The sequence below is a fragment of the Chironomus tepperi genome, unplaced genomic scaffold (genome assembly GCF_022539635.2).
Source record: "Chironomus tepperi strain 1889 unplaced genomic scaffold, CSIRO-AGI_Ctep_v1 contig_8, whole genome shotgun sequence".
Taxonomy (NCBI): Eukaryota; Metazoa; Arthropoda; class Insecta; order Diptera; family Chironomidae; genus Chironomus; species Chironomus tepperi.
In genome coordinates, this window is record NW_027226130.1 from 981,435 (window position 1) to 995,551 (window position 14,117).

General features: G+C 33.4%; 1 protein-coding gene across 1 annotated transcript in view; it reads left to right on the forward strand.

Moving 5' to 3' along the window:
• The first annotated feature begins 1,035 nt into the window (after positions 1-1,035).
• Syn (synapsin) overlaps positions 1,036-14,117 on the forward strand; it is a 111,645-nt gene continuing 98,563 nt past the window's right edge. Inside the window, 3 exon segments of the mRNA XM_070652884.1 lie at positions 1,036-1,201; positions 7,181-7,188; positions 7,237-7,278. Of these exon segments, the coding sequence (XP_070508985.1) occupies positions 1,036-1,201; positions 7,181-7,188; positions 7,237-7,278 (216 nt within the window).

Below are 14,117 nucleotides of genomic sequence, written 5' to 3' on the forward strand. Positions count from 1 at the left end.
CAGTAGAGGAGATAGAACAAATCAAAGTATTCTCAGAACTCATCATGGATTCAGAAACAAAACTGTGAAGAAGAAAAGATCAACTTTGAATCGACAATCACACCAGAAATCAAAGACTTAATCCAAAAGAAGTCTTCGACGAAGATAACGTAACAGAGATAATCAAATCAAAACTGAATTAAATATTCTACAGAAAGTCATCAAAGACAAAATTAAGGAACTCAAAAATACAAACTGGAATAAGCGGCTTTCGGAAATCCAACCATCAAACCAAACAGTCTGGAGGATTGCAAAGCATTGCAAGAAAGGTTCAAAATCGAACCGTTGAATGCAGATAGAACGTTCATCACTAATAAGGAAAAAGCCAGCGTTCTCAGTGACTTTTTCTAAAGCTCACGAAAATCCACGCTGAGGACGGTACATACCCAGGAAGTAGACAGAGTGAAGGAAGCATTGGAAGGAGAAAATTGACTGCACAGAACTTACAAATGTAGAGGAAATTCATACATTGTAAGAAATAAACCATTAGACGATGTCAACAACATACTCCTCAAAAATCTTCCACCAAAAGTCTTCGAATATTTGAAGTTCATCATCAACACGTGTCTCAAACTTAACTATTTTCCGAAAGTTTGGAAAAAAGCTAAAGTAATCCCGATCCCAAAACCTGGCAAACCCATAAGTGAGCAGCTATAGGCCAATAAGCTTGCTTAGTTCCCTAAGCAAAATATTGGAGAGAGTATTGCTGAATAGAATAAACGAGCATCGAGGATAACAACATCATTCCGACTCAACAGTGTTTTCGCAAACGATCAACATCTCACCAACTCATCAAAGTAATCAAAACAGCAAAGGAAAACATAAGCAGGATTCAGGAATGATCTTCCTGTGTGGAGAAAGCATTTGACAGAGTCTGGCAAACGGACTCTTGTTTAAATGATCAAATTAGGGTTTCCACTACCACTTATAAAAACTGTATTTTCCTAAGTGAAAGAACTTTCTCAGTTTTTATTAAAGGTCAGTTCTCAGAAACCAATGAAATCTTTAGTACCACAAGGAGCAGTGCTTTCACCAACTCTCTACAACATGGATATGATATTGTTTAACAATATCGCATTCTTCTTAGATGAAACTGCATTGTATCATTCTGCAGAAAACTCTGCCGGATATTGTAACACCTCTACAACACACTGGAAGAAAAGTACATCAATACATGAATAAATGGAAAATAAATCTCATCAAACCGAACACCAAGATCAAGCCTTATTCATCACAAGTAGGTACTCCAGGAACTTCCTAGAGACAACATCAAATTCCTGAAAACATCAAATGGGAAACCGAAGCTAAATATCTGGGAATGATAATCGACAAGAGAGTGACATTAAAGCAGCATGTAGAATTGTGACCAACAGAGCTCACACTGCATAAGACTACTTTATCCCCTCATCAGCAGGAACTACATCTCGACGTCAATCTACAAGCTAGCCGTGAGACCCATCTTCACATACGGCTGTCCAGCATTTGAGGATGCAAAAACATCTACAAAAACTACAAGTACTACAAAACAAATCTTGAGAATTGACAAAACAAGATAAGAAAGGATATCAGATCTACATACTGAAGCAAAAATACCCTCTATTGAGGACTACGTCGGAAAGTTGCAAGCGAATTTCAACACTCGTCTTGCGTCGCGAAACACCGAATAAACCACAACATAAATTAAAGCAAAACAATTTCAAAATAAAATCAAAAACTAAGTGATGAATGCGATAAGCCAGAATCCTTTAAAAATTTAAATACAAATAAAATGTATCCAAACTTTGTACATAATTAAGTTAAAAATTTAATGAATAAAAAGTTTATTTAAAAAAAAAAAAAAAAAAAGATTCATCACCGTTAATACTACTTTAATTCAGTTAATGTGCATTATTCGCATACTTACTGAGATGCAAGATGTAATTCCTCATAATTACAAGATTAGTTGCATTATAAAGTTACAACAAACTTGATATGCTTACCAAGAATGACGACATAGTCAATATAGAACAATGAAGGAATTAGTAAATATCCCGAACGTCACGACGCGACAAATTTCAGTTTTTGCTGTAGAAATGAATCTCAAACAGTCGTTGCGATGTTGATTAGCTTCTTTCAGGTCTTCCTGTTAACACAGCGAAGTTGCGTACCCTTTGCAACGTTGCATTCTCTGGTTTTGTAAATGTTTTGGGGAAAAAAGCTTAATAAATTGTTAAAATGACCCAAAAAAACATATCTCATTGAATTGACAACTAAAATAGAAGCCTACAAAATCCAACCTTACATTCTATATACCTGCAAACCCACTCAGATTCCAAATCAACCAAAAATACCCTCAAAATCATCATCAACTTTAAAAATTCATCATCCCAACTACGAAATACATCATCCATGTTAATTCCGACTACATAATAATTTCAAAAGCACAGCTTTCTACATCGCATGTATTTTTTTTCTATGCATCATCCCGCTGCGGTGCATCAGAGATTTTTTTCTGTTACACCATTGTTCCCATGATACCGTCACATACGGTTTTTTATATTTAAACACCATAACACATTAGTGCAACACGAGAGAAGTTGGCAAATTTATCATTCAGAATGTGTGGGTGGGAAAAAATGCAAATTGCTTGATTGTTGTAACCGCTTTAGAGAATGGAAATGATAAGTTATATGAGGACAGTTGTGATTTTTCTTGTGACAAAAGTTTGTGATTCAAAGGAAGGATTTGTGTTTCTAGAAGTGGAATTAAAGAAGAGATCATTTTTATGCAGGGATGTACTATTCACAATGTAGTCGCCAAGGCATCGCTACGTCAACGAGATTACATTACTTCGTCGTCGATTTTACGGTTGTTTTGGTTCAGTTTGAGACCATTTTGCAATAGCTTGTCGATTGTGTTAAAGACCTAATAACGTCAGATTGTAACCAATTCAGGACTATGACTGTGATGCTAAGATGCAACTGCATTCCTAGTTCATCGTGTTGAGTCATAAACGACATAGAAGGTCACTTGCAAGTTGTGATCGCTGCTTGACAGTAAAACATCAATTTTGATGAAAATGGACAGAAAACAGCCAACACCGTAACGTCAGAGCACTTTAACGTCATTTTGACATTTAAGCATCAACATGGCGACGTAATGACTGTGTTATGCCACTCGGAGAAATGTAAAGGTTGTGGAACTTGGAGTATCGTTGAATATTCTTAAGGCTCGGCTAAGCCCGACAGACCTGCCGTTTTTGACGGAATCTTATTGTCCAAACCTACAAGTCTTCGTTTCTTGTCTACAAGCCTGCAGTTTTAAACGAAACCTAATATTCTAGATCAGATTCACACCCTTGGCAAGTACTCTGTTCAAGTCAAGTACATACTTAAATATCAACTACAAAAAAATCCTTCAAATGACAGCCACTAAAGCTAACAGATTCAAAAATAATTGCATTCATTTCTCAGTACTTAACTCTTATCAAAATGTCATTACAAACAGAACTGACTTTCCATACCAAATGTCAGCACGAAATCTCTTTTTTATGAACATTACAGATAATGACTTTTTTTTTGATATCATCCCCTTGTGACTCTAATTAAAAGGGTCATTCCAAACAGTCACATAAAAAAAGTTTATCTTCCTAGGGACAAAATGGACACAGAAAAGTTGTGTCTGTGATTTAATTAAAATTTATATTAAAGGTTACTGAACTCATGTCACATAAAGCTATGAATTTATTAAAATGGATGGAAGTAACCAGAGTTGCAAAACAGGCAACAGTGACAGACAAAAACCGTACAAATTCTTGATAATTTGTATGGTTTTGTAAGAAAATTTGTAAGGTTTTTGTCTGTCACTTTTGCAACTCTGGAAGTAGCAATGGAATTGAGTCAATTTATGCAGCACAACTCAAACAGATCATGTTAAAGAAAAGCGATTTACCTTTAAACAGCCATAAATCTTCAGTTGCCAAAAAATATTCGAAAAAAGAGATAAGAAATCAGGCAAATATCAAGGCACAGAAAATACAAACAAGCCATAAATAAGGAACTGATGTGGGGTTGAAAAAATGATTGTTGTTGTTGTCGATTTCCTCACATGATTAACTTCTGAATATTTTATAAATACTTCATCAATAATTCGATGTGTGATTGCCTGTCATGGCGCGACTGCCTTCAAAAAAATAATGCTGAACATTACTGTATTATTGAATATATCTTTATTTGATGTGGGTGGCATTAGATTTACTTGTTTTAAAGAAAAGTGAAATGAAAAGGTTTGAAAAATTCTCGATGGGATGTAAGGTACATGATTAATGTCTATGAGCTGTCTAATGTCATTGACCAAAGGGATATTTGAGACTTTTTTGGTAAAGAGCAAATTAAGATTTTTTTTTGGATAAAAAGCTCATTGACTTGAAGGATTGAAGACTATGGGGACTTGATGTTGTGTGGGTTAAGGATGTTAAGAGGGTTGAGCTTGACTGAGAGTTTGAAAGAAGAACAGGATGTGGGTTGTATTGGACTTTTGGACAGTTTTATAGCTTATCATTCTTAGAGAGATCTATCACTTGATCCTAATTCTGCTTGAAGTTCCAATTCCGGTCACTTTTTATTTTGTGACTCTGTCATTCATGAACCCTAGCTTTATAGTTAATTGATACTATTTCTGCCAAAACTCAATCTAAGAGGTCATGATCTCTAGCAAGCAAAAAGCATGTTCTCAAGTGCAGAGTAAGCTAAAAGCAACACTCACAAGAATGCTCGTCTAGTATACTTATATGTATTTAAGGTTAGGAAGATTTCGAAAACATGTTGTTTGCTTGTCAAGAAAAGTTTGCTTTATGACGACTTTTTCGTCCTTAGAACTAGATAAATAACTTATTTACTTACTTTGCTGACCATATAAATCAATTGTAATCGATAGTTTTGCTCAAATGGCGCCTAAAGCTGGCTCTATCAGTCAAGCAAATAACTAGTTCAATAAGATCCTGTTCGCTCGGAGAGCAACAACTCAAACCCGAGCGACACAAATGAAGAAGGCTACGCCTCGGAACTTTGAAGGCTCAACTAAACCTCTTTAATAGCGTCCATATGGGTGCCAAATCTAGACGACTTACACTTGGTGCTTATTTAGGTTTACTGGACAATTGAAGCTCCGTGGTCATTTGTGTCGGTTGCAAAAGTATCTAAACTGCTCTGAACTGTCCTGAAAACTTGAAAAAAATTCAAAAATTGCTAAAAACTTGAGAAAAATCTTCAAAACTTCACAATTTTCAGTTCCTCATCATTCCCCCTTTTACCACCAGCCACACAAAAAAAAGAAAAAAAATATCCAAAAGCCTTCCTACACATAATAACTCAAAACCAATTTGTGTGGAAACGAGTAAGGATGAAGCAATTTTTTTATTGCTGACATTTATGAATTATGTGCTTGTATTGTGGAAAAATATTAAAAGCAAACTTGAAGCAGCCACCCGACTTGATACTCAGTTTAAAAAAAATTTAAATTTATTGGACGTTTTGATAGCATACTCCTTAAACATTATTAAGAGTCTTGTGATAAATCAAGGATGCTTCTATATTTGAGTTCCTTCCACATATATGTACATAGCCTCGAGTGATTCTCATGTGGGTTTGGGAAGAGACAACTGTAATCACACATATCCTTATGGTTTTGGGCTTATCGTGTTTAAACATTGATTTTGTGGCTTCGGATTGATATCCTGCACATTTTCAATTTTATATAAATATTTAAATGACCTTGACAAAAAAGCCCATTTTTATGTATTCGTTGATTTATTGCGTAACCTTCATAAAAATCCATAAGATGACACCCACACACGTATTACTGAACAAATATTATGATCGTAAAACTAAAATTCCATTACGCACTAACTTGATATTAAAAGAAGAGAGACATACCTTGCATGTCAGGTTTTTCATGATTGCCTACTAAAGTAAAATACTTTTTGATGTCTACATGTGACATGAAATATTTAACAGATTCAGAAGTTTTTTATGTTTGTACGATAAACATTTGGAGATGTAAATACCCAATAAAAAGGTGGGGTAAGATGGGGTTGAAAATTGGTTTTTTGGAGAAAAATAGAAAATTCTTAAGATAATGAGGAATATTATCTTAGGTCGGAATTGGACCTAACACTTGAGTGGGATTCATTTTCTTATATAGTAGATAAATCACTTGTTCTGGACAAGTTGGCCATGAAGAATTTGCTTTTAACTGTGAGACAGATGCTTTTCCAACTATACAGGAGGAACTTATTCTGTGCAGGATTACCTCCTCGTGTACCCTTGTATGTAAGTTAGTCTTTACTCGTCTTCTTTCAATATTCCAGTCTTAAAGTAATCTTTTACCTCAGGTACCGATTTTTCGTGTAATATTTCGAATTCCTAACTCATTTCTTAATTCCAACATTGATCATGAGCTGGTTTCTCGGTATACACCTACAGCTCCTCCTACACTTTATACTACTTATCTTAGGGAAGTTGCACCTAAAGTTGTGTAGGTGTATCGTAGGAGAAAGTAGGAGTAGGTGTAAGTGTATACCGAGAAACCGGCTCCAGAGCTTCAATTTTGTCTTGATCTCGTACTTTCTCTGATCTCTGTTGCTATGTCTCGACAAAGCTAAATTACACAAATTTCAAAAATTGTAGTATTCGAACTGACGTCCCTCGAGTTACTTAACCAATTTTAAGGAAAATGACTTGCCGATTAGTACACAGAGTTTGGGTTTCTGACAGCGGTTAACCGTTAACAGCATAACGGCGGTTATGAAAAACCTCGGTTAATCAGAATCCCTACACAGAGGCTCTTGACTACTCAATCAACATCTAGATATCATTATTCTTCCTTACAATTAAACACTGACTAGACTAGCTAATGATGAATTAATTCCATCCAACTATTAAACAAGAATTTATGATTGCTAATAATTCGATATCCTAGATTCCAACATTTACTTCCATTTATACATCCCATTGTCTTATTCTGTTTAATAAAATAGTGAATATGAATAAAACATACCACAAAAGTACATCTTAACTATAAAAATTCCAGTTAAACATAAAACTTTACATTCGTCTTCCATCATTTTTATTCATTCATTTCCTTCTTTTTATTATCTTTGCAGAGTTATCCGTGAGTAGAACAAGAGAGCTGTTTAAACATTGACGTTTGCATTACCAGATAAAAAGCTCCTCATCCTGTTTCATCATTAAACTAAGGCTTGTGAGCCAATTTATATATTCTATTAAAAAAAGGTATTTTTTTTCATCAAATTTTCTTGTTCCTTTACTTTAAGACTGTATTTATTCTTTACATATGTATTTTGATCATATATCAGTTATTATTTTGATGAAAAAATCCTTTGTGAATTTATATAGACTGAATTTTTTACATGAATAACAAAAGAAAAAAGTCAAAGGAGCTTTATTGATTGAACTGAGATCCTTTTGAACCCGTTTGAACAAAGGAATTCTTGAATTTCGATTGGAATTGTTCAGTAAATGACGTAAAGGTCTTTTGGATATTTTCAATGTAATAAGCACAGAGATCGAAGTCAATTTTGATTTTAAATTAAATTGAATCAATTTTAGTCGACTATTCTACACAATTTCACAATATTTCTACATCAGGAACTATTGTAATCACTTTTGTAACTTGTAAATGAAGGAACTTGACTGTTTCTATTGAAATTTGGATGAATTAAAGTCTTTATTGTTTGAAAATTGTAAACAAACTGAAAATTTTCTAAAAAGGGGACTAACAACTATAAGAGGGTAATAACAACCATAAAAGGGGAATTCAACTAATTGTATGATTTGAATTTAAAATAACCGTTTAAAATTTCTTACCAAAAATCCTTAAAAAATCCAAAAAAATCACATTCTGCAAATTGGCATCATTTCCAACCAGCCCACATCCTTTCTAAAATAATTTCCATAAAGATTGAGTGAAAATGTTCAACAAAAAAGCTGCAGATGACATTTTTCTTTCGAAAAAGCTGTGAAATTTCTATAATCTGCGCTGAAATTTCCCATCACATTGTGTTACAAATGTTGACCATAACCTTAAAGCACACAATTGTGAATCCTTAAATCTGATTTTATGAATGAAAATTTCATTGACCCTTCTGTCAAAATGAAAATCTTTACATCTAAATGGACATTAATTTTCATTTAATATAATTTTTTGGACTGCTCGGTAAGCAGCTTTTAATAGGCCTCGTAATAATAAAAATTGTATAAGCATTAAGGGTGACGAAATTTGTTCAAATATTCAAAAGGCTTTTTTGGGAATAGAACAAGATTATGAGGGCATCTATCTTACAGTAAATTGGATAAAGAAGACTCGTTATTATCTTGTTATATTATTTTTTTTTATTTGACCTATACAAAAGGGTAGAATGAAATGGAGTACAAGAGATGAAAGAATGTTAATGAGCTGGGTATACTAATACCTGGGTTGAATAGTCGATTGTATATTCTATGTTTGTCTGGTATAGACTAGGAGCATTGACTCAGAGAGGGGGAAAGGTTTGGGTTAAATCAACCTTATTTTTCTTTTTGGACGTAATGTATGGAGCAGATCAAACACTTTGATACAACGAAGTCCTTTCTTGTTGAGAATATACGCAAATAGCGCGTTTTGGACATCATTGGGTTCAAGGACATAGATGATTTGGAATGGTACAACAGACCTGGTGTAGACTGATCCTAAGAGAGTTAGAGTGTTTGATTAGACTTCTAACTAGTGCCAAACTGATGCTTGCTGAATAAGATAGAGTATTGAGATTCAGAGCTGCGCTAAGACGTATCGCGACTATTGATTGTTTAGCGAGTGATAGTGCGCCAGACCTCTGCATTCAATTGACCTACAGTTTATAGTGAGATTGGAATCAATCCTAGAGAAACACTCCTTGAGCTGCTCAATTCCATAGTAATCTTGTAATGTTAGCGATTATGGTTATAGATACATTATGCAGTAATACAATTCATAGTTAGTGTCCCCGTTACTGAGACCAAGACTTCTGGGAAAGTACCTTGTAGTCTTAGTTCTGGTCTCAGACTTCGGATAACCGTGTTTCATAGCTAGAGACGTATCTAGAAGGGCAGTTAGATTTCCCAAATTCACTAATATCCAAGCTATGTCTTGTCCATAACTTGTTCACTCTATAAATTGCAAATTTCGATCAATTTCAATCAGGTAGCTAGTCGGAATCTAAAGTGACTAATGCTACATACTAGGTCACCCATGTCTGTCATTGCTTCAAACTCAATTCATTTAAGTCCTAAACAATTAAATATAATACAAATTGTTACAATTTAATGCATCTACTTAAATTGTTACATCCTTACAGTGCTGTAAAATATGAATATCTTTTCATTAAAAATTTACAAGGCGTTAACGACTAAAAGTCATTCTATAAAGAAAATGTCTATCATTACAAAGCAAGTCTGTACATATAATTTCAATTAAATATTATGGCCATAAAGGAGGTGACATCCATTTGAGTACAGACATCTAAATGTTCTGTTAAGCAGATAAAAGCATTTTTAAAAATAAAGAAAAAAAGAGTCAGACTTAGTGACGACAATCGTGGATGTCATGCTGCTATTTATATTCCATATTCAAAAGTTTTGAGGCAAAAAAAGTGAAATAATAGATAAGAAAAAGGATTATATAGCAGCAAGAAAGTTTGCTAAAGTTTGCTTTCAACTTCAATTATTCGAGATGGAAATAACATCTTGAATTCAGCAAAGAACTAAGTTTGAGTTTGAAAATTTATTTTTAAAATTATTGAACTTTAAGTAAACTTTGAGAATTTAAAAAATACGTGACATTAACAAATTTGCAGAGATAATTTCATTACAATGCAACAATATCCTTATAATCCAGCATAATAAGCAATAAACATCAGTTCTATTAATATATTTTCACAAAGGATCTACGATATTTTATAAACAATAGAGTTATTTTCCATGTTCATGATAGTTTTTGAAATATTTTCTCATAATTTGTACAATTTTCCTTTAGTTTTTCATCTCCATTCGACTATTTTCATTTCTATTGTTTTTCATTTCCATTTTTTCGTTGAAAATTCTGAAAATGAACAGCTTTTACTCGTAAATTCCGAGCGTATTCGTAAAAGTTGTTTTGTTTCTGAAATTAATTTACTAAATTTTCTCATGTCCATTGTTGACAGTCAGTGTTGTTATCTAGGTAAAGAAAATTGGTTGGGGTAAAGCTAATACAGACAAGCCTGAAAGGTTTATGCCGACGTAAATCTAGGATTTCAGCAAAATTTATAGCAGAGTGAGCGGGATTTTGGGAGTTCGGACTTCCATTCACAGATCACCCCTTAATTGCCATATTGAATTTTGCTTACCTCAACCTAGATCAACAACACTGCTTACTCTCATTTACATTTTTTTCATTTAAATTTCATCTAGTCAGGCACAACAAAAAAAATTTGAATTTTAATAGAACAAAAAAAATATTTTATTTTCCAAATATTTTCTCTTCATTTTAAGGCAAACTGTTCAGTTGAAAGTTTAAAGCTCACGCAATACCGAACAAAACATTCCATACCATTAACAGTGATTGACGTTTTGAAAGGAAGATTAAGTGATTAAGCGCAGGGGAGAGTTGCCTTAGTAATTAGAACTTAAAAAAAAACAAATAGGAAAGAAGTTCTTTCATAAAAGTTTTCAATATTAGCGCGATAGACGCGATTAATTGTGGAGGGGCTGTTTGTCCCTCAATTACTCAAGCCAAGGTAAATCTCTGTTCGACAGAGAATGTTTTATTGAGTACAATTTTCCTTTTTGTTCTTGTTTTCTTAACTTAACATACAAAGCATATGCTCAATGAGCAACTTATGGTATCTACTAGGATGCTCGTTGGTAGAGTTGCAAAAGAGGCACCTGGAACAGGCAAAAACCGTACAATTTCTTGATAATTTGTATGGTTTTGTAAGAAAACCGTACAATTTCTTGATAATTTGTAGGGTTTTGTAAGTAAAACCCTACAAATTATCAAGAAATTGTACGGTTTTAAGTAAAATCATACAAATTTTCAAGAATTTGTAAGGTTTTTCCCTATACCAGATTCCTATCCTGCAACTCTGCCCATTGGTTCCGTAAGATGCTCATTCAGCATATGCTTGTATGTCAGGATTCCTTTATCTTTATTTTTGCACGTTTTTTACATTAGCTTGCTTGCTTCTCGCCTCCTTTATAGACCAAAACACGACACTTGTTGCATTTGAATCCACTTTATTAAGAGCTAGTCACATGATAATTTTTTACACCGAAAGGGTTGATTGCCCTTTTGCTTGTTTGAATTTTTAATGACGTCTATTTTCCATTTAAAATAGGTTAAAAAATTTCTTTGCTTTCTTTTTTTGTTATTCGTTAATTACATTTTCTAAACCTCAATTATCCATTTGCGATTCGATGTAGATTGTGGAGTAATAACATGTTTTAAAATTGATTTTTACATGCAATGCTTTTGTGCTGAATTGTTTTCATGACATTTTTGGGGAGTTGTGGGAACGGATTTTAATTGCTAATTTTTTAATAATTCTTGGGGAATTCAAATGTTTTGTGGGAGATAAATTGCTGATTTATAATAAGAATCGTTCATTTTGGAGTTGGTTCCTTAAGCTAGTGGTGAACTGGCATCTGTAGCCATTGGTAGAGTGAAGATTCTTGGGTTCAATCCCAGATCAAGCTTAATTTTTTCCATTTCACAATTCTAGTTGCAAGCTCGGTTCGTGTGTTAGGTGCAGTTTTGAGGTCTTTGACCAAATTTATGTATTTTGTTGGTCACACAGATCATCAATTTTGATCCACGGCCTCACTTAGTAGGCATCTGAAGATCGATTCTGATTTCAAATGGATAATAAATTAATATTTTCTCACAATTTCTTCTTTTTTTGATTTAAAGTTTGAACTTTTTAAGATTTTTTCAGTAATTTTATATTTTTCACTCTTATATTCTAAAGTTTATATTCTAAACCTAAACAAAATATACAATTTTTTGTTCCTAGAAATCTTAGAATCGTGGAAAGTTTTGGATTATTTTTCAAAACAATTAAGTGAAATTTCGAAGAATCATCAATGGAAGTATGTTGAAGTCAATTTTCTAATTCCTTTTACATTTTCCTCTTCAAATTCAATACTTTGAGCAGTATATCAAGAGAAGGTAGACTTAAAATTAGAAGTTACACAGAATAAGTCAAAATCACACACTTGATTCCCAATCACACAAGCATATGCTCAATGAACTTAGTGAACATGCTAATTGGTATCTTAAGATGCTCATTGAGTATGTGATTGTATGTCAGGGTTGAACATCATAACATAGATTCGGTTTAAGATTTCAGCACCGATAGCAGATTCACACCAGAATCGGATTATTATAATTTCGAACCTGATTTCTTAATCCATAACATCAATGAGACATAAATTATTTTTCCATGCTTTAAGGCCTTAAATTTTCAATTTAAAATTTTTTTCTGTCTCTAACCTTCATGAATCATTGATAAGATCCAAGAACTTTTATTTATATATATCCTTAAGGTAAATAACGGATGTTTTGTAAACGGATGAATTCTTCCGAAATTTGTCTTCGTAAACAAACTTCCGAAAAAGCACAAATCTGTTAATCGATTTAAAAAAATGGCCTCAGGGTGGTGTGACTCTGGGTTTGTGGTGGATTTGGTTTAAATGCAATAGAATGCTAGAATTATGCCAATACATAGCTGAGTCACTCTATCGGGTTGCTTAAGTCATGCTGACAACATGCTAAGTCACACTGACACCATGTCAGAGTCACACTGGCATATTGGCATGTCAGAGTCCCACTGACATCATGTCAGAGTCACAATGGCATCATGTCAGAGTCACACTGACACCATGTCAGAGTCACACTGGCACCATGTCAGAGTCACACTGGCACCATGTCAGAGTCACACTGGCACCATGTCAGAGTCACATTGGCACCATGCCAGAGTCATGCCAGCCTGATGCCGAATTTTAGATCGATTACCCGACTTGTATCATTCGTGACTGTCTCTTATAAATAAATGACAATCTAAATACACACAAAACATAGCTTTACTAACATTTACTCTGCTGGTCGTCCAGATAAACTGTGATTTATAGCCTCTTTTAGATGTCGCCTGAAGTTGGCTACAAGCTACTTACCGCTTGCTTGCCAATTGCCAAAAAATAAAAGTTCAATTCTGCACTTAATTCCTACATGACACAAAAATTACTTTTTTTCATTTTAAACAATCGTCTATAAAACATAAGCATCAAAATTGGATTATTGGCTATAAAAGCAGTTTATGCTTCAATCCTCCACTATCTTCATGACCCAAAAAAATGAATTGAAAATATTTAAGAAATTTATTTTCCCCGGAATCGCATTAATACTTTATGAACAAAACTTTACGGAACAAGCCATGAAGTTCCTCCATCAAAAATTATTTCCTTAGCAAAGACGTTGAACTTCATCTTTTTATTTTCGTGCTGAAAAGTGTAAATTTTTTATGACTTCTTAAAGCTCTTTAATATAAAAAAGAGAAACAAGCAAGTGAAATCGCTGGGATGAAAATTGTTCATCCTTTTTACACTTCCCCCCTTTTTTTGTGTTGAATATTCGCCAAATTATAATACAGACAACAGTACACTCAGATGAAAAACAAGAACATTAAACAGAAACACAACAGAACAAAAAAAAAGCTTTTGAGGTTTTATTTGGAATTAAAAAGAAGAAACTGCTAAAAAATATACACAAAAAACTGAACAGTCTGTCCTGTACTCACGATTTCTGCTATTACCTTTATTTATTTTATGCGAATTTATGTTTTTTTTTATAGCGTTGAATTGTTTATTGTACTTTTTAAGCTTTTTAATTAAGCTTAATTCCTTGGAAGTATGTTTTCTTGGAGTTCTGAGTTAATTATTATGCTGAGATGTTGTTTCTTATTAGATAATTGCTTAAATAAATGCTTAAAAGCAATTAGGAATGTCTAATAATTAAATTAAAGTAATTTT